Source organism: Mastacembelus armatus, chromosome 10 (assembly GCF_900324485.2).
Source record: "Mastacembelus armatus chromosome 10, fMasArm1.2, whole genome shotgun sequence".
NCBI classification, from domain to species: domain Eukaryota; kingdom Metazoa; phylum Chordata; class Actinopteri; order Synbranchiformes; family Mastacembelidae; genus Mastacembelus; species Mastacembelus armatus.
The window spans coordinates 10,320,713-10,340,761 of NC_046642.1; the positions used below are offsets into that span (position 1 = coordinate 10,320,713).

At 39.9% G+C, this 20,049-nt stretch overlaps 4 protein-coding genes across 7 annotated transcripts; 3 read left to right on the forward strand and 1 right to left on the reverse strand.

Annotated features, from left to right (window-relative positions):
* Positions 1-699: 699 nt before the first annotated feature.
* Positions 700-5,646, forward strand: LOC113144943 (transmembrane protein 179). Its single transcript, XM_026331273.1, has 4 exons — positions 700-1,156; positions 2,295-2,432; positions 2,811-2,889; positions 3,435-5,646. The coding sequence occupies exons 1-4, from the start codon at positions 834-836 to the stop codon at positions 3,630-3,632; spliced, it is 738 nt and encodes a 245-aa protein (XP_026187058.1). The 5' UTR covers positions 700-833; the 3' UTR covers positions 3,633-5,646.
* A 533-nt stretch (positions 5,647-6,179) lies between these two features.
* LOC113144795 (heterogeneous nuclear ribonucleoprotein U-like protein 2) lies at positions 6,180-11,219 on the forward strand. The gene is made up of 11 exons (XM_026331019.1): positions 6,180-6,826; positions 6,981-7,057; positions 7,213-7,440; positions 7,593-7,705; positions 7,827-8,093; positions 8,261-8,383; positions 8,494-8,595; positions 9,144-9,306; positions 9,469-9,696; positions 9,782-9,804; positions 10,157-11,219. The coding sequence occupies exons 1-11, from the start codon at positions 6,336-6,338 to the stop codon at positions 10,232-10,234; spliced, it is 1,893 nt and encodes a 630-aa protein (XP_026186804.1). The 5' UTR covers positions 6,180-6,335; the 3' UTR covers positions 10,235-11,219.
* nudt22 (nudix (nucleoside diphosphate linked moiety X)-type motif 22) lies at positions 10,410-13,872 on the reverse strand. Its single transcript, XM_026331020.2, is given in 8 exon segments — positions 10,410-10,711; positions 11,323-11,416; positions 11,668-11,765; positions 12,189-12,314; positions 12,389-13,028; positions 13,297-13,349; positions 13,351-13,483; positions 13,751-13,872. Coding segments are annotated over 7 exon segments (1,170 nt in total). The 5' UTR covers positions 13,387-13,483; positions 13,751-13,872; the 3' UTR covers positions 10,410-10,588.
* Positions 13,873-14,336: 464 nt separating this feature from the next.
* On the forward strand, positions 14,337-18,672 carry dnajc4 (DnaJ (Hsp40) homolog, subfamily C, member 4). Of its 4 annotated transcripts, none has more exons than XM_026329617.1 (7): positions 14,337-14,408; positions 15,336-15,460; positions 15,585-15,675; positions 16,006-16,187; positions 16,724-16,894; positions 17,248-17,334; positions 17,461-18,672. In XM_026329617.1, exons 2-7 carry the CDS (start codon positions 15,369-15,371, stop codon positions 17,555-17,557), a joined length of 720 nt encoding a protein of 239 aa, XP_026185402.1. In that variant the 5' UTR covers positions 14,337-14,408; positions 15,336-15,368; the 3' UTR covers positions 17,558-18,672. The 4 variants fall into 4 exon arrangements, with proteins under 4 accessions (XP_026185402.1, XP_026185404.1, XP_026185403.1 ...); XM_026329618.1 differs by having other exon boundaries at positions 14,341-14,408; positions 15,357-15,460; XM_026329619.1 differs by lacking the exon at positions 15,585-15,675.
* The last annotated feature ends 1,377 nt before the right edge of the window (positions 18,673-20,049 follow it).

Here is a 20,049-nt window from a genome sequence, read left to right on the forward strand (position 1 = left end):
ACACTATGGTGCTGAGGATGGTGAGAGGGGAGGGACTTTGAGCCCAGGCTCGAAAATTTCACTAAGTGCTGAATGGAGAAGTACCATATACCCAAGCCCAGGTTTGAAAATTTCACGAAGTGTTGAATGGAGAACTACCATAGCCCGAAAACCCCAAAATATGTAAATGCTGTTGTCATGATTGCAGTAACTTCAAACACCCAATATCTTCTCGCACATTCATCTAAGAGCCACTACATTTACTACATACATTTAAGTACTGTTTTTTAGCTACTATAAATATTGTACTTTTCACCCACCTCATTCGATAACCTTAGTTATTTTGCAACTACAGATTAATACAACAAAGTGTAATAATGTCCTTATGATATATTGCTCTATGTTTATTGATCCTCGATGGGAGAGGAATTAACATGATTGTCATTTTTACCAGCTATAACATTAATATAATGACATAATTAACCGCATCACATATACTATCCAGCGTATTTTTGTGCTAATATTTATGTATTATGTGCCACTAGTACCACTCTGGGTCATTCAATGTACACCTAAACACACGTAGTTACAGCACAACCGCTTTTTTGTCCAGGAACTATGCTTTTGCTAAAACATTATTTTTTATCGCTGTCTGGTTCCTGTATATGGTGGCGGAGTGAGACCTCTGTATGTGCCCCGCCTCTCCGTGGTTGGAGAGACAACTCGGTCTCCGCCCAACAAAGACCACAGCCGTGACCCGTTATACAGGGAATAAACTGGGCTGGGCTGAAATTAGTCTCCACTGTGTTGTTATCACACGTCAATGCTTTAGATTCGTGTTTTCTGGGCTCATCATGGAGTTGGACCGGCGGCTGTTGCTGGCCCACTGTGCGGCTCACGCCCTCGCGGTCGCGGCGGGCTTGCTGGTGGTCGTCCCTATGGCTCTCAACGGGTCCGCTTTCAAAGGCCGCTGCGCACTTTTCTCCTCCGGCTACTGGAGGACCGAGAACCGGGCCGAACTGACAGGACAGCCAGGAGACGTCTCTGGCCTGGTAGTGCAGCATTGGGGCCCACCGGCAGCCTGCCAGTTCGTCACGTTTGTCGGTATTTTCACGGTGCTGTACGGTGCTGCGCAGGGCTGGAGGTGCCTGTTCTATCTGCACGGACGACATGACGAGTGAGTCCACTGACACAACATCAAGCACATTCACTCATGTTCTGTGGTGAACTAGAACATCGAGTAAGGGGACAGGATTACTGACAGAAAACTGTTTTGATATTTAATCAGTCTTTTCAGTCGTTATGCCAAAAAAGAAAAGTCAACGGTGTGAATATATTTATATTTGTTTTCCATCATGATAAACTCAGCATCTTTGGGCTTATTTGACTGTTGACCAGACAACAAAACCAATAGGCCTGTGGATATATAATGTAAAAATAATACAGTTTAATACCTCGACCAACTACAATAACATTAAATTACTCTGTTTGCACTGATGCATCAGTATTAACTATCTCATAATGCAATTTGTAATTGCTATGTACTTTTTTCTACACAGCCACTGCTTTCTCCTTTGATCCTGTAATTTAAGTACATATCAATACTAATGCACTTTTGGTCCAGTATCTGATATACTCATGTGGTAACACTGATAAGGGTGGACACAATTATATTTACAGATTACATAACATTACTGACCTAATTCTGCTTCCACCATTTCAGCAGATAGTAATATTTTTGTTGTACTTATATACTAATATTAGAGCAGTAGTAGTTTAATAGCAGTTAGAGAGGTAAATATTATTATTTAAATTTAAATCTAAATTTTAGAGACTGGAAACAATTTTGTATTTTAATAACTGCGCTGAATCTAAGCTGCCAAGTACACAGCTATGTTCAATCTATTGTTTGTTCTTATTGAATGCACATCTTTATATATCCATACTGTCTCTGTCGAGATATTTAAAACAGTGCACAGACTTGCAAATTAGAAATAAGAAATTTTTTTAGAAAATGTGAAAATATGAATTATAGTCTTTTTTACATCAGCACTTATGTGGGTATTATAGCATTTTATGTATGACATGAACATTTCAACATAGTGCGCAGCAATACTTTACAGAGGCCAAATTGATGTTTTTAGATCACAACTAAGAAAGATATTCTGAAAACAGACAATGTGCAGCGTTTTTTTCTGGAAAATTGCACAATTCATATAGAATAATCAACTAATTGTTTCACCTTTTTCACTTCCTACACATATTGTAAAGCTTTGGCTGATGATTGTGATGTGTGATTGTGTGTTTCTGCTCAGCACGCTGTTTTCATCGTTCCTGACGTTGCTGCTGAGTGCGTGCGTGCTCTTCCTATCTGGAGGGGCCTGTGTTATCTTGTCTCTGGGTCTGGCTTCCTGGTGTGACACTGTGACTGATGATAACACACGGCCTTATAGGTACGTAGTCTGATACTAAACATCAGCATACTCATACATCACATCATAAATTAAGACATTACGACTTGCCTGCCTCATCAGTTGAAAGTCCAGTTGTCACCTCAAAATCAGCCAGAACCACAACACTTAAAGACTAACAAGCCTTGATATTGAATTTTCAGACAGCGTGTCGTAACTCAGACATTAGCTAAATGGTATTGACATGTAGATACATGTAGATATATTTCTTTGTGATAGAAACATACTTAGAGTTATTTTAAACACACAAACACTGCAGAACACCTAATTAAAAATAAGTAATCTAATAAATTACCTTCATTATTGACAGATTATTTTCTCGATTATTTTATTCATGTTATCATGTTTGTGTGTGTTTAGCTGTGTAGAGTCCGAGTCTGTTCCACTTTACCTGGATGTGGACACCTCCTCCTTCTACACCGAGCTCAGTCTGGCACAGGTGGGAGCAGCCGCAAGAGAGCATGAAGAGACACACACATAATAGACTTTCAACTACGCCTCTGTCTGTAACCTTTTTTAGCTTAGCTTATTTTCCCTGAATGACTAAGGATGGGGTTTAATAGCATTTTATCAAATTGAAATTCAAAGTTGAATCCACTAATTTCTTATTTAATGCAGTGATGATCAACACTTGCATTCAAACAGTGGCATTACAGAATTTTATGTCGGTTCACTCACAGAAGATATTTGGGTGAATACAGCACTGGCTGCACATTAATCACAGGAAGGCCAGACTTTTAATTTTAGCTCCTACAAATGTTTGTTGGCTACAACTAATCTAATTGTTTTTCCAGTGAGTGGGGTGATTTTGTTTTGTTTAGAAATGGGCCATTGGTAGCAAGTTCCCAAGCGACGCTGAAGCTCTTGTAGCCCTTTCAAGGAGAATTTATTGTACAACAGAAATAAATAGACCATATATTATTTTGAAGTTTTCATTGTATTAGTGTGACTGTTAGTTTAATTAATCACACTCTGTGTTCTCAGGCGTCTCTGTGGTGTGTGACGGCTCTGTGGCTGGTTCAGTCCATCCTGGCATTCCTGCGACTCTACCACTCCCACAGCCAGCACATCAGTGGGCCTTGTCTTGCCCGAGAGAAGGAACTGCTGCTGGGATACAGTCCGTCTGACAGTGGCTCCCTGCCACCTCCACATCCTTCAGCTACAGCCACCATTTTAGTGTGAGTGGTTCATGAAGATTCCTATTCACCTCCACAGTCTAACTCAACTTTTTGTAATCCCCATTAGCATTGATAAGGTTTACAGTTTCTCAAGCTACATGTACAATATGGACATTATGCTTAAAGCATAATTTTGAAGGTAATTTTTTAGTATAATTGATATAATTAATTATCTTATATAATAGATCCAGACAGATAAATTATATTGATGTATAAATCAGACCATTAGGATTTAGAAACTGGCAGTACAGGCAAGTGCCAAAGGTATTTTAATGTACTTTATAAACAGTGTCTGTAGTTAGATGGGACTGACAATTTTTTCAGCTATTTTGGCCTCAGAAATCTAGCATCAGTTTGACTATATTATATAATAATAAATTATGATATTTGAGCAGAGACATCACTTACATTACACCTCACAGTGACGCCACGACTTTATCTTAGTTCTTGCCACTTATTTATTACATTTGACTCACAGATTTAAAACAAAATCACAAAAACTAATTTACAAAATCCTAAAAGACACTTCCAACCATCTGCATGAAAAAAATGTTTAGTCTGCTGCACAATAAATGAGAAATCAAGGGAAGATTCGGACGCTGACAATATTTCCTACAGGAATAGCATCAATAGGTTGTTGGTGAAACAGCTGCAAAGAGTTGCACCTTATAAAACTAGTTAAATATCTTTTTCATCATTCATCAGGCTGAATAATTTTGTCTTTCTGTCTCTATGATGAGAAGAGTATTACAGGATTCTGAAAACACCTCCAAAATACAGTAGATAAAGTAATTTATTAATCCCCAAGGGGGAGTTTGATGGATTTATGTTAACATCATATCACACTGAACAGTAGTATTTGTAGATACCATATCCATATGTACAGTTGAATTACAGAGGGTTACAGATGCTCCTCATAAGAAGCAAACATTTGATTTTGACCCTTATCTGAGTCAACCTTCTGATCCAGAGTCAGACGCACTAAAGTCTTTGTTTTTAGAGGAGAATATTGGTTTTTCAAAGCTGCAAAGGAATTTAATATTCAGAAAAACCAAGGCTTACTTCTGTGACTTGATGGGAAGGGCATGACCTAAGTCTATTCTCAACTTTTGACTAGGACAAAGGGATGTTTCAGAAAAAAAAAAAAAAAAACATCTGTATGGCTGAAACAGATGGTTGATCTAATAACCACAATATGAAGGCATCACTTGTCCATATAATGTGACTCTGACTTTTGTGAATTAACTTAATTTATTCACGTCACCTGATGACGCCACAAGAAACCAGATGGTGTTTTCCTGAATATATTTAATATGCATGGTTGTTTACGGCGCTGCGGGAGTCTGACATTTTGCACAGTTGTTTTCTCAGCAGGAAAAATACATTTTTGTTGACTGTTCTGTGCGTAATATTCAGATGTAGATGCTTTTTTTGTGAAGCATGTTGTAAGAGAATGACTGAACCAGTGAGTATATGAAACAGGCTCACTGTGTGAGCAGGATCCAAATGTTCTGTTGTGTTAACGGAAAAAAAACACTGCTGATCTCCTCTCTGCTCGTGACGATTTTTATTATGATGCTGTTTGTGTGGAAACAGCCGCTCTCAGGGTGTTAATGAAGCAGTCAGCTATGGTCTGTAGAGTGTAGGGAAATAAACTTTAGAGGATCTGCAATAGTTTTTAGCCATAGAGAGATGTGTGTGGAGCCTAATGGAGTCAGTGAAGAGGAAAGAAATGACTAACTTTGCTGAGTTTTTAAAACAAATGATCCAAAGTTGTTTCTAAACCTTTTTCCTGATATCACTGACTCAGGTGGTTGTAATGATACACAGACAGCAGAGCAAGAAATCTGAAGAGAGATGAGACAGCGCTGATACTTCAAATCAGTTGTGACATATGAAATGTTTTTGAAGAATAACTCACAGTATGCTTTTGACTTTTTTAATTGTCCCTCTTTGTGTTCATTTGCATTCATGTTTTTTCATGTATCATTTGTTGAATAAAGAGATTCCTATTATCAGAGAATGTACAATACTGATCAGTAGCCTCTTTTTAAGTACAAAATACAGTTTAACTAAGAAACATTTTTATTATAGCTGAATTTCATGATTAGTTTCTTAAGTGTTTTCTGTACAAAATGTCAGGAAATTGTGAAAAATGTCAATCACAAGTTAAAGATAATATCAGAAAATACTTATGGGTGCAATCAAGTATTTTTTATTATCCATTAAAATGTTAAGTCAAGAATTAACTTTTAACATGTATTTTATAAGCTTGTTTATTTCAAAATGCTAATATGAAAAGCCTTATAATTATACTTAAGTACAGTATCTGAATATATTTGGATTTAGAACATATGCATTTGTTTTCTATGTAATATAAAAAATGCGTTTGAGAAGTTGGAATATTTTTGTTAAAAATGAGAAGAATTGAACCATTGAAAACCGAAGTCCTAAACCGATGAACTGTCAACACCCGGTGTAGTAACATTTGTAACCGGTGGGGGCAGTTAAGCTTCTTGTGCTTTTTTAATCTACCAATCAAAGACAGAAGAAGATTAAACAGCCAATCACAAGCCAGGAAACCATATTGTCAATATTGAACAGTTGTTTGAGCCACACCACAGCAGTTTTTCTACACTTTATTTGTGCTGTATTTTTACATAAAAGTAGCCACAACTTGAAAAAGACCACATATTTATTCTCAGTAATGAAGTTGACGGACGTCAAAAAGTTAAAAGTGGCCGAGCTGCGGTCCAGACTAAAAGACGCTGGGCTGGACACACGAGGACTGAAGGCTGAGCTGGTCGGCAGGTTGTGGTCTGCGTTGGAGCAGGGAGGACGTGACAAAGACGACGAAACGGAGGTAAAACTACAAAATGACAGTCCACCTACGAATGAGGCTCCAACAGCGACGGAGACAATCGACGTCCACTCTGCGTCCTCTTCACCCCCGACAGAAGCTGGTGTTACTGCGCCATGTAAACTAGACCGTAGCAGAACGTGCACAGACACATCCACACAGACCAAGCCTGAGACCGGTATCGCAGGTCCACAACCAGTCTCTGGGTTTGTGTCTGAGTCCGTGAGGGGCTACCAGGTCGAGGCAGCGCCTGCGGAGGATAGGAGAGCCCTGTCATCAGAGGAGATGGGAAGAGGGAGAGCCTTCTACGAGTTCAAAGAGGAGATACGATACAAAAGGTAATGTGAGCTAGACTGTACTGGTATTGTCTAGAAGAAGAAGAAGCCACAGAGGAGACCAAGTCGTTTAAAGCCTTCAGGTTTACTAAACTGGATCTTAAACATGTGGTTATTTCGTTTTATCAAACATCAGACTGTCTCTTTTTTTAACCAGAGCCAAATCGCCACAGCCCCCTCTGGACAAAGAAGACGCAGAGGAGAAAGATGAAGACACAGTCAGATTAGATCCGTGTGAGTCTTTGTTAGATAACATTCACCAACTTTATGGCCTTTCTAGAATAGGAACCTCTTATTTGTTGATATAATGACTAAAGTTGTCTTAGGAGATGTAGATTCTTGTTATAAGAGGCTTTTTGGATCTCTGACCTATTCTGTTGTTTGCACAGATGGCAGTCACCTGCACTTTGAGGTGGGTGCTGATGGTTCCTGTGGGCAGCCACGGTTCTGGGCTCGATTCCCCTCGCTGTGGTCAGGCTGCAGGCTCACCCATGGGGTGCTGCAAGGCAGGGTGGGTTTTGAGGTGAGACTGGAGAGGAGGTTGTTGACTACACAGCTGGAGGAGCCCTACGGTCTCAGAGTAGGCTGGTCAGTGTCTGACACCTCTCTGCCACTGGGTAAGCATTTAGGTTCATTATTAGGCCTATTTATTCCTTTTTTATGAGGACAAGTTATTTGAACAGATGCGCTTTCTGTTTGTGTTAAAATGCCTCCACTAATACTGTAATTGATCATATTTCCTGCTGGTTTTCAATCAATCTCACACCAGGTGAGGATGAGCTCTCTTTTGCTTATGATGGATGTGGTAAAAAAGTGTCAGGGGGAAAGGAAGAAGAATTTGGAGAACCGTTCTCAGAAGGTGATATCCTGGGATGCTACGCTGTGAGTTATACTTGTCTCCCAAGCTTTTATTTTCTTTATTCTTTGGGGTCCAGTTTTAAAGTGAATTCTTCTCAAATCTCAACCTTCTTTGGATGTGATGTTTACACCCACACACCCACAGTCTTTCTCCACAGACGGTGCTGTTCAGCTCTTTTTCCATAAAAATGGTCGCTTCATTGGTGTGGCCTTTTCCCTGAGCGCATCAGAGCTGCAGAGTCGTCCTTTGTTTCCTCATGTCTTCTGTAAGAACTGTTCAGTCAGATTCCTTCTGGATCCCATGGGGCCTCCCTGGTACCCCTCTCCACTGGGGTTTACACCCCTGGCAGCACTTCCTGCTGGGCAGAGGGTACGTGCTGCACTGGCCCCTTCTTCCAGAGCACAGTGTGAGGTGAGACAGTTTCTATCACACATTTTATAAGGTTCTCACTTCAGTTTTTCATCTAGCCTTCAAATTTATTTAGTGAAACATGTTTCAGTTTCAGAATAAGAGGGTGCAGTATATGATATGTGTGTGACCTTGCCTCATAATTTTGATCCATCTATCCCTCCATGCAGGTGTTGTTGATGGTGGGTCTTCCTGGTTCTGGGAAGAGCCACTGGTCCAGGACTCACATGAAGCAGCATCCAGAGAAACAGTACAGACTGCTGGGAACAGAGGAGTTGCTCGCATGTATGATTGTCAGTCAAACCTCCAATGTTCAATCTAATGTTTTTTTTCACATTAAAAGATGATGTTCTGACCTACTCATCCAAATGTATTCAATGTGGGTGTGGGTGTGTGTGTGTAGAGTGGTGGACAGAGAGACAGCAGGCTGCAGCAGGCCTCTCAGTGTCTGACCGACTTAATCAAGGTGGCCGCTCAGACTCCTGGCAACTATATCCTCGACCAGGTACCTCTTTACTACCAAACACGAGTTTAACTCTCAAGTGTCCGAAATGTCTTGTGAAGTTGACTTGTATGTACTGTAGGATTTAAAAAGTCTGTCTTTCTTATTAGATATAAATCTTCCTATTATTTGTCATGGTTAATCTATTATTTGGATTATAAAATATCAGAGAATATCTCATTACAATTTCCCAAAGCTCCAGTGAGTTTATCTAAATTTCTTATTTTGTCCAACTAACAGTCCAAAATCAAAATACTACAACTATAGGAGACCGTGAAAACTAGAACATTTTGACATTTGAAGGGATAGAAGCAGTGATGTTTTTGTCTACAATTATTCTAAAGACCAATTATCAAATTGTTATCAATAATTAGGAAACAAATTGTGGATTAATATTTAAAGCAATTTCACACACCTGTAGCCACTAGCATGTGGACATTATTAGTAATTGATGTACTGAAACATAAAGGTCCATTTAATAACTCTTGCACTCTTTAAATCACAAATTATCTGCAGCTCTCATAGTTTCTTTGTCATCCTGTTCTTCCTAGTGCAACATCCTGTTCTCTGCACGCCGTTACAAGCTGCAGCTGTTTGCAGGCTTTAGGCGGCAGGTCGTAGTGGTCTTTCCTTCCGCAGATGAGTGGAAGAGACGGATGTCACAGACAAGTGAGAGGGAGCAGATCCCCGAGACTGTCCTCCTCAAACTCCAAGGTTTGACCCCTGTATATTTTATAAGAACCATAACATCTAAATGATTAAGAGATTAGTCTGGTGTCTATTTCAGTCAACGTAGTGGCGCATGTTGAATCGTTAAATCAGTTTTCAGTGTCGTGAGACCCACAAGATTTCTCTTACATACATACATCACTCCAGTGAGCTGCAGTCTTCCAGAGCAGCAGAGTGACCTGCTGGAGGAGCTGCAGTATGTCGAGCTGCCTCTGGGACAGGCGCAGAAGCTGCTGCAGGAATATAAAGACGAGGCTCGCAGACTGTTGCCACCCATCCACAAACGAGAGAAGAGGAAACTCCGGCTTCACAAGAAAAGGCCTCGCCCTCATCACACTCCACCCTCACACAGGATCCAGTGGACTGGGATGAATGGTTAGTATGAGGAGTCATTGATAGCATTTGGGGAGCCTTGATATTTTAACGTTAGTTGATGTGATATTGATTTCTGTCTTTCTAGGGTGGAGCCAGCAGCCAAGATATGTGAGTACTGTTTGCTGTGCAATACTACAAGACAAACACAAACTTCACTGTACAATCATTTCTCTTTTGGGCTGCTGTTCTGTCATTATCTTTAATGCAGTTAAGTCACTAGTCACTAGTTCAGTTCAATTCTAGTTCAGAATGCAGGTTAAGCTTTGCAATAAGGCCATCTGTAATTTAGACTGAAAAAATGTACAGGCAAAATTAAGACTGGCCTAACACTATGAACAAGTCTAACCAGTCCCCATTTCAACTGATCCAGTTTTAAACCACACCTCAGCTAGTGAGACAACAATGGCCACCTCACAGAGGAAATAAAATCACTTTGTCCTTTCTATCATTTACATTTCAGTGGAACATGACTTGTCAGGACCAGGGCTACTACTACAACAGAGGCTTTGGTTACAGCGGTTATGAGGGCTACTGCTGAAGAAACCCCTGCTGCTGCATTATCTGTGTTTACAAGGGAGAGAAGTCTATTCATGTTTACATTAAAAAGCAAGAGCTGACTAAATCATCAAGACAACTACAGAATTCAGCATATGTTGCACTCTCAGCTTTGACTAATCAAAGATAATCAGTGATGTAGTATTTTAAAAACAATGCCAAGTTTTAGAAGTTTTATTAAATATTTTAAAAGCCTTACAATAAGTTTTTATTGTACAGTGTACAAGTATAAGAAAATAGAGTATTTTTCACTGTTTCTAAACTATTCTGTGTTTAAAGTGAAAGAGTAACAAAACCCCTGAACTTTCTTAAAAACCACTTGTTTATGTACATTTGATCATCTGGATCCATTTTTTGGCATCTGCTCTGGTTTCACTGTCTGATAAAGCAGCACAGCCCCTTTGGCTGAAGGACACAGCTCCGACCACAGAGGGCTGCTGCTGTCCAGCTGTGCTACCTCCTGCAAACAATACAGACAACAGAATGCAGTCTTAATACAACACAATGTAAATGCTTTTAGATTAGTTTGGAATATCACTGTGATGTGCCTGTCAACTATGGGATGCTGTATGGTGCTTATTGTAGGCCATTCTTAATTGCAAACTGTCGCCATATTTGTTGAAACCTCCAGAAGAAATATTTGAAACTTTGACAGTCCACTGGGAGGAAGCTACATTTTAGCATGTATCCTGAATCTGGCAACAAGTGAAGACTCAATATACACATATGAAACCATACAGAGGATTTCAATATCTCATGGTTGTAGGACACAGATCCTTAGCAGATAGATAGTCCTGGGGTCATCTTTCATATCCCATATTTTGTGTTTTTTCTCACATTTGCTTTTCATAGTCTTTTCAATGAACTGTACATTTAACGTGTGTTGATTTTGTTTATTAGACCTGTACGCTTATTTTCACTTAGTCTTGATGTATTTCACATGTACAATAAAATCCTGTCTTGTGTCACCCTGTTCCATTCCTGATGGTTACAGCTCTTTTTACATTACATTATAAACTGTACTTTCCTTAGCGTGGAGACATTTAGCGCCTGTTACTACAGATTACTTACTGTTCTGTCCAGGAAGATTATGTCTGTGGACTCATGGGCCTCTACTCCTCCTTTCCAGTACAACTTTCTGACTTCCTCAGATGCCAGTGAGCAACTGAGGACATACATAAACAACCAGCTCTGCATGAAATTACATTTTTTTTTTTCCATCATGTGTCTATTTTGTTTGGATGGGGGAGGAGAGTTGTTCTTGAATGAAAGACAAATTTCACAATGATATGTAAAATAAACCACTATTGTCACATCATGTAATTTCCATACTCTAAGGGTTGTTTTTTTCAGATTATATGTGTGTTTTTGAAAAAACAGTGCTGCAGTTTGCATTGAAACTGAGAGGATCAGTACCTGATGTAGAACTCAGCACTTGGTCTCCCAGCACTGGTGTGATTCAAAGCAACGCCCATCAGGACAGGCTCTCCGAGGGAGCTCAGAGGAATATTCACCTGCAGACGGACAGAGGAAAGAAGGGATGAAGGAAATGAGAGATTAAATGTTGAAACCTTGATTTCCAACAAATTTCTAAAGTGAATCGTAGATTTAAACCTTGCTTCATGTTTTGTGTCTAGTGAATTAGTATGTTAAGATGACTCTTTAACATACAAGTTCTACATTTTCTTTGAGTTAATAACAAAAAAAGGCATAACATGAGAAAATATTTCAGTAAATCAGTAAAGGGGGACTATCAACACAGCAAAGTCAGTACAATTTAAAAATGTCTGGCTCCTGACAATTTTCAGCAATTTCACTTTTTTTCATTTCTTCAACAAATGAAATCCCTGTGTTCCAGCCACTGCACTCACCAGACTCCATCATCTTTGAAAAATTAATTATCAACTAGCCATGGGCTTTAATGTAGAAAAACCCACCTCATCTCTGATCTCAGCGCATATTGACGAGAACAGCTCAGAGACGACGGCCTCAGGCCTCTGCAGCATCATGCCCAGGCTGATCTGCTCCTCACACACTGCCTGGCCCAGACGCTCACACACCACCTGAGGAAAGCAGTGATGCTATGAACCACACATCAGGCATATCAGTGACATTTAATCCACTTTATTTGCTTCACCTTTGGCTCTGGGTGACCTCCGGGGATGTCCAGCAGCCCCCCTGCCTCGGCCACCCTCTGGCTCCTCCTAATCAAAACCACCTGTCCGTCATCTGTACACATGATGGCACCCACACCCAAAGGCTGAGACAGCAGTGCCAGAGGATCGCTGAACTCCACCTCTCCACGCTGACGGAGCTCATCAACTCGGCAGGACCAGTTTGTTCCCAGATAGTCTTTGTAACACGTCAGGCCAAGTCTCAGAATTAGGAGAGGGCCATTCTCTTCATTATCAGTGTTTTTGTCAGACTGTGAAGGACGTTCAGCTGAAGACTCCGTGCAGCCACAAGTGCAGGAAACTTGTTTCAGTGTACTACCTGCATGTTGGGTGACACCCTCTTGCGCACTGTTGCACAAATCCTCCCTTCTTTGTTTGTTCTGCCAACCTTCCACACAGTCCTCAGTAGGAACTTTGGAGGAATGAGTGCAGGGTGGGTGTTTAGGAGAAACACAGGACGGTGAAGGATACTTAGGGGAGGCCAGACAGAAAGAGTGCAATCTGAATTTGGCCCCGTTGAAAAGCCACGGTGCCTGGGACACCCGCACTGCCCACATCTCCTCAATCTGACGCTCAAGAGATGGATCTGTGCATCTGTTAAATCTGAGGACAGGGAAGCAAAACAAACTTTCAGCTTACTGCAATTACATGTTGTCCTGTGTCATCTGTTCGTTGCACTGATGTGTGGTGTGTCCTGTGCAAATATATCGATGATGTGTATGACCTATGTCAAGTGAGGTCCAATCGAGTAGGATTAGTGAAGGCATGGCAGGTCAGATCTACTCCAGATGTTTGGACCACAGTGTTACATCTAGCATTTCAAACATCTGTGATTTTAAGCCATTTCTGAAGCCTGGTTTCTGTTCCTCACCTTTCAGAAAGCTCCACCTGTACCTGAGACTCGAGCAGCCCCCCCCCAGGCTGCACAATGCAGCAGCACCGACACCTCAGGGTCCATCATCTCTCACACTGGATAATCACCAGTCTGAGCTCATCTCTTCAGTCACAGCACTGCAGTTTTGTCAGGTCACCTCTGGATGTTTGCTGGTAAATTACATCTAAAACATACAAAATAGTTTAAAGGAAGAACAAGTTGAACCTGTGAACATTTCAATATGACAAGTCGCTTGAAACACTGAAACACCAGCATCACGCGCGCGCGCACACACACACACCCAGGGACTCGACCCAGCAGTGACAACAATAAACCGGTTGAGCGAATGTAAGTTTCAATTCTCATCCAGCAGCAGCGTGTCTCAAAAATACGACCAGTCAAAAACATCATTACTGACACATAAAGGTTGAGGTAGCTTTGCGTTTCTTACCTCCAAAGACGGAAGTATCATCAACACAGAAGCGTCTTCCTGTGTCTTTAACAAACTGTGTTCATTATCACCACTCAGTGACCGACAGTGCAAACTGCAGGCGCCTGTGTGTTTCACTGAACCAGAAACTTAACGCAAAAAGAAGCTGGAAGATACCACCTCATATGAGGGAGGAAAGAGGGGGGAGACAAACTGAGTTGGTATCTTCCAGCTTCTGATTGGCTGAACACACCTGACCAGGTAATCTGCAGCGAGCAGGGCGGGGTTATTTGGAAAACAATCATCCCTGCTCTATTGGATGAATGAACACTGCCGGATTTTGTAAAAGTTATAATATATTGGAAACAGTTTCACACTTAGTGAGTGTAGTAAAGATGGAGAGAGTTCATTCTTGCACTAGAAAAGAGAAACTCATCGTGTCATTAAGAGAGTTTTTAGTAGTTTAAGGGGTTGATAACAAAAATATATGATGTTTTGGTTAAAAATTTAAGAGACACTGGATCAATAGTGAGAATATCGGTCGCTATATCGATGTACCTCACTCCAGTTCAGCAGGTGGCGGTAATGCGCCTTAATGTTGGTTCGACAAAGGATGAAGAAGAATTAGGAACAGAAGAAGAAGAAGTTAAAGCTGTACTGTTATGAAACTCTTTTGCTGGTATGTCAGTTTCCTTCCTTTACTGGTTTTATACTTGTCTCAGAATTGAAGCTTTTTCTATCTTTAACAAAACACTAATAGATAAGTAGTTAGCAAGCTACCAATGCCAATGGCTTTAATGCTAACCCCGGCTAGCATTAGCTCTGTTAGAAGGACAGGCTGTTCCTACTGGAAACTGGCTTGACAGATATATTTATTCAAACAATGACCTATGTGCAAATCCAGCAGTCAGTCTATTCATACAAATCAGTCTGAACAAGCTCGACACGCCCCTCAAAACAATGTGCATGGCGTCAAAGTGAATTCTAGTTGTATTTCATGCGTCCTCGGGTAATAAACATGTTGTAGGACAAGCTGGTGGGTTAGTTGGTTCGTGTTACAGCTCTTAAAAATGTTGTATTCACTATGTCCTCTATTGTGGTGCTCAGTCAGTCAGCAGACAGGACTCCAGCATTTTCAATGTAAACACGAAACCATTCATTAAACCAGTTTATCAATGTATTTGTTTTAAACTCTAAAGTTGAAATAAGCCAAGTGGGTTGACGTGACTAAGTAATTTAAATGCATGCAAAGGGAAAATATAGGTATATATGTCATATAGGCACATTCATAGTTAAATTAGAACCGAACCAATTACCTGGTTAAAGGATTCCAGTCATTTGTCAATGAAACTTTTGATATAATAACTAAAATAAATAATACAATATGATGATTATAATTTCTAATTCGGGGCCTTGGTTGAACAAAGCAGTATCTGAAACTACCAGATGTTATGTTTGTACAAGTGAAACTGATTTGTATGATTGATGCAACATATCCACGCAGTATTCCGTAAAATGTGTTGTTAGTGTCAAATATCTTTCTGCCTCTTTTGTATTGTGGTGCTTTCATACCAGCGCTGGTGTTGAATCTGTTACCTCCAAACAGGGTCTTTGTGTGGAATTTCAGAAATTTGCCCTCATGCAGCTGGAAGCTCAACTGCGACTATGTCAAAGGTGTCATTGGTGCTGCAGAAGTGCGCTGCGTCTGCTCTCCCAGAGTTATGTGCACAGGTAAATGTTGTGTATGTGTGTGTGTGTTTAATTTAATCAGAATGACTGAAAACAACTGTTTGTTTTTAGATTGCTTGGTATGTACATATTTTCCTTTTTAAAATTATCTGCTATCTCTTCACAGAAAAGCTGTGACTTACTACGATCTCCTGGGAGTTAAATCTGATGCTACATTGGAAGAAATTAAAAATGCCTTTTTTGACAAATCTAAGAAGGTAGGGTCCTCATTTACCAAGCTGTGCAGTAAATATAGCATCTGGCCACAAGGGGGCAGCCTTGCAAAGCCAATTTTTACTGATTAACTTTTCCCACAGTGGGCTTCATGGCAGTTTGTTTTAATGTTGTGGATTCTAGTGTAAATAAGAGAAAAAAGCATAGTTTTGAGTGCATGCACAAATTATGAACATGTTTTGTGTGTTAAAATAATACACATTCAGATAAGCACATGCCTGGGTCAGAATTTCTCTTGGTTCATTTGCTGCTTTGTTGCTTGGTTTAATGAGCAGACTAAATTATCGCTGTGTGACCATCATGTGTAATTGCAGCTGCACCCAGACAGTGACCCATCGAATCCAGCACTACATTGCCAGTTTGTTGAACTGAACGAGGCCTACCGAGTGCTGAGCAAAGAGCTGAGCAGGAAACAGTACGACTTCAAAATCAGACAACCATACAGTGTAGGCCAGTCCTTCAGCTCTACCTCCAGTCACAGCAGCTACAGAGCCAGGTGATGACACACACAGTATGTCACAGTTTGTTGTGTTTATTAGTGTCTGTGCACCTTCTTCATGCTCCAGGGTGTTACTTTGGGCAGGAAAAACCTTGGCTGATATTATGCAGCAATAAATTCAGGAGAAGTGTGTAATTACTTTTAATACTGTGGGCATGTAGCTTGACTTTGCTTGCTGTAACACACTCAGAGGACATAATGTCCCACTGAAGATGGTACGCCTGGAACCCCCATCTCTGCAGTAAAGCTGAAGGAAAAAAAATCACCTCTGTACTTTCTGAAAGAAATTCATATCTAAACATTTTCTAATGAGAAAGTCTAGGTTTTAATTGATGGATGTCCTGCATCAGTGTAGAAACTGTGCTCTCTCTTTTGTATCTCTCTGTAACTGAACCACTGTGTGCCTGTTTCTTGATCATTTATATAGTATTTCAGCTTGCTTCAAGAATTTTTCTACAAAGTCTGTTTTTAACTTTGGTACTCTCTTTCCCTCCTCTGTTGTCATCAATCTTCTTCAACTCCTTCACCCCCAGTACCCAGGATGACCAGGGCAACACTCGTTACTGGGAGCAGTTTCGTCAGTCTCATCCACACAGGATGACAGCACAGAAGTGGCAGAAGAAGAGGAGGAGGGACTTCCACCTCATGGGCTACTGCGTCATCGCCATTGTGCTCAGCATCGGATCGCACTTATTCTTCTTCAGGTAGAAACCCTATACACACTTACTACTTAGTGTGTTTCATCATTGCACTTGTTTTCATTGCTACACATTCGCATCCAGATGAATGAGATTGTTTGTGGACATGTCTCTGTACCACGGGTCTTGTACCCCATGGCTTGCATCTTTGTATTTGTTTTCATATGCTGACTCTGTGCCATTTCTGTTTGTTGAGATTCACATCTATGTGATATGAAGAACTGTTATAGCAGCTGTACAAATTTATAAATATGGCGGAAAATACATTGTGCCTACTGTGCAGCGAGTTTTTGGTTTAGCTAAATTATTTTGTTAACTCAAGAGTGGTTTTAACTGAAGTGTTCCTCTGACTCTTACAGGAAACTTGAGGAAGTTCACAATAATTTTATGGATGAGAAAGACAGACTCATCACAGAAATCTATAATGAGTCAAAAGAGAGAGCCAGGTGAATGCACAATTTCTTCAAATGAATCTGTGTTCTGTCTTTGATTGTATATTGAGCTGATAGCAGAAAATCTGTTTGAGTGCTTGAATATGAAGCACAGTCCTAAGGTGTCACACTGTTTTCCAGGGTCAACGGTTTTAAGAAACAGACAGAAATCCTCCGGCAGAAACATGCTGAGTTCCTGGAGAAATACAAAATGCACAGAGGTGGACAGGACAAATAGAAGAGTCTCCCACTGTGCTCCGTGATTATGGAGTTCGAGCAGCCAGCAGGTGGAAGGCGACACACTTAATGTAGTACTACTTTTAGGATTTTTCCTTTTTTTCTGACCTACTTAAACATGTAGCTGTGTTTGACATCAGATGTGATGCTGCAGAGCTGAAGCCACTCATTTGGTGGCCAAGGCGCTAATTCCTGACCAAGCTGTGCTGTGTATCAGCTTGGGGCTGTTTTTAAATGGCCTGTTTGTAGTTGGTAGCATCTTTCCATTGATTGGACTATAACAAGAATCCTCTCAGACCTTCTACATAATTTCTCCAAAGGAACGATAATTAACACTGCAAACAGTTTCTAATGTTGTTATATCATGTCATTTCTGTGTGCGTGGTACATAGCATGCAGGATCACAGATTACAGTGAATTAATGGCAGCTGACAGACAGAAGTAGGTTTTTGCTGCTCAAAGAAACATATTGATGAAAATCATAACTTGGGTTGTGCACAGGTTGACAATGTATTATGTTTTCCTTGGTCTTTTAAGGTGTGTATATATATATATATATATATATATATATATATACACACATATATATATATATATATATATATATATATATACATATATAAATTCAGAAATAATGTTCCAGTCTAAGTGGTGGAAACATAAGACACTACTGGGCTAGGCTATTTTTTTTTTTTTAATGTTGCAATCTCTCTCCCCACCCCCTCTTCTTCATCGTTCCTTATATTGATCCTCTTACTTCTGTTGTGTAGAAAGGCTCAGAAGGATGCACAACACCACTGTTTTTATTAAGCACATAAAAGGATCAATTTGTTTAAAATGGAATCTATTAATCGTCACTATTACGACTTGAAGCGCGACAAATTCAGTTGTAGTGATACTATTATAATAGCACTCAGACAATAAGAATGTGCGAATTGAATGAGAAGACGGTTCATAGTAATGGTTCAAAGTTCACTCCACAACCAACATTCACCATTTTGCCTTTCAGTTTTTAGACATTAGAGGTCGTTGATTTTCTGTTCTGACTGCCTTATGTGTTCCCAAGGCATGACCCTGAGAAATTATTAAAAGATGAACCTTTCTCATCAACCATCACATGTTGTGGTTCTGGTTATGTAACAAAGACCTGACACTGTGTTTTATCAGCTTTGTATTCCATGCTTATATATTTTCATTATTTCCACCAATATTACTGAGATTATTTTTTGAAAAATAAAATTAAATATTAATATTAAAATCTTTTAAACCATTTTAGAAAGAAACTGAATTAGCTCTGACTGGCAGATTTAGCAAATGGCTTAGACATCCAGCTGTAGACAACTTTTAATGAACAACCACACAGAGAGGAGTCTGTATTGTTGTAGCAGTTAGATAAATATTTATCTGACCTGCTTCAGAATCCAGAAGTTTATTTTTCATTATACCAGGAGTTTGAATTTGTGAAAATGAGTATGAACAGCATTTTTTTTCTCACATTCAGGGCTGCAGATGTGATCAACTTAAAACTGACTTAGCCCAACATATTTATTGTTATGTTTACATCCACTTAAAAGCTCTTTCATTTTGGTTATAAAACTAAACAAATTCACTCTGTGCACCCTGCTGACATCATGGAAAAGAATTTCGGTTTTAAGTGTTTTGCCTTTTAATACTTGAATACTGAATTGATGAAATCCTAGAATTACTATGTGAGTTATGCTTTAGGAAAACATAACTTCATCCCTCTCTGTCTTCTCGCCAGTGGCCTCAGTCCAGAGACGTCAGCGGGAGATAACAGGAGATAGGTTTTTTTTTTTTTTGTTTTTTTAAAGTGTTTATCCCCTCATAGCATACAGACACCCTCACCCTCATGTGGCGTGTGAGTGCCCCGTCGTAACCCAAACACACCATAATGACTGAGATTCTGGTGTCAGCATGCCTCCACGCACACACACACACCCACACCCACACCCACACCCAGTGATGGAAGACAAGCCGCAATCTCCTCGGGAAAACCAGCTATGAAGGCAATTTTAATTGATTTTTATCTATAGTTTAATGACCTGCAGAAAAAGTGTGTTTAATCATGCCTTGTAATAATACCGTCTGTCTATCATTATTCATTATATGAAAAATAATAAATAGTGATAAGGAGTAGAAAAATAAATCATTGACTTGGGCAGTAACAAGTTGAACTTCAGACTTTTACACCATACTACTTTATTTGATGTGACTCTGTCCCGGAAACAGGTACAAATGAAAATGTTGATTAGGACCAGTGTCAAAACATAATTAAGATACAGGGTTTGCATGACCTCAAGTTCCTCAAATTCCACAATAACAACCCACCTTCTGACATCAAAAGGTGAAAACTTAACTTACCTTAATCTGGTTTATTCACATTCAGAATTCTCAATTAATATTTCTACACAATAAATATTATTGTATGGGTTAATGTCTTAATAATTTTGGAGCCTGTTTCCAGATTGAATT

Excerpts from the sequence above, each read along its gene's own strand:
- dnajc4 (XM_026329617.1), top strand. The coding sequence starts at position 15,369 with ATGCAGCTGGAAGCTCAACTGCGACTATGTCAAAGGTGTCATTGGTGC. Across the intron at positions 15,676-16,005 it reads TTTTTGACAAATCTAAGAAG|CTGCACCCAGACAGTGACCC; the intron begins GTAGGGTCCTCA and ends GTGTAATTGCAG. Across the intron at positions 16,895-17,247 it reads TCGCACTTATTCTTCTTCAG|GAAACTTGAGGAAGTTCACA; the intron begins GTAGAAACCCTA and ends TGACTCTTACAG.
- LOC113144943 (XM_026331273.1), top strand. The coding sequence starts at position 834 with ATGGAGTTGGACCGGCGGCTGTTGCTGGCCCACTGTGCGGCTCACGCC. Across the intron at positions 1,157-2,294 it reads CTGCACGGACGACATGACGA|CACGCTGTTTTCATCGTTCC; the intron begins GTGAGTCCACTG and ends GTTTCTGCTCAG. Across the intron at positions 2,433-2,810 it reads GATAACACACGGCCTTATAG|CTGTGTAGAGTCCGAGTCTG; the intron begins GTACGTAGTCTG and ends GTGTGTGTTTAG.
- LOC113144795 (XM_026331019.1), top strand. The coding sequence starts at position 6,336 with ATGAAGTTGACGGACGTCAAAAAGTTAAAAGTGGCCGAGCTGCGGTCC. Across the intron at positions 7,706-7,826 it reads ATATCCTGGGATGCTACGCT|TCTTTCTCCACAGACGGTGC; the intron begins GTGAGTTATACT and ends ACACACCCACAG. Across the intron at positions 9,697-9,781 it reads CCAGTGGACTGGGATGAATG|GGTGGAGCCAGCAGCCAAGA; the intron begins GTTAGTATGAGG and ends CTGTCTTTCTAG.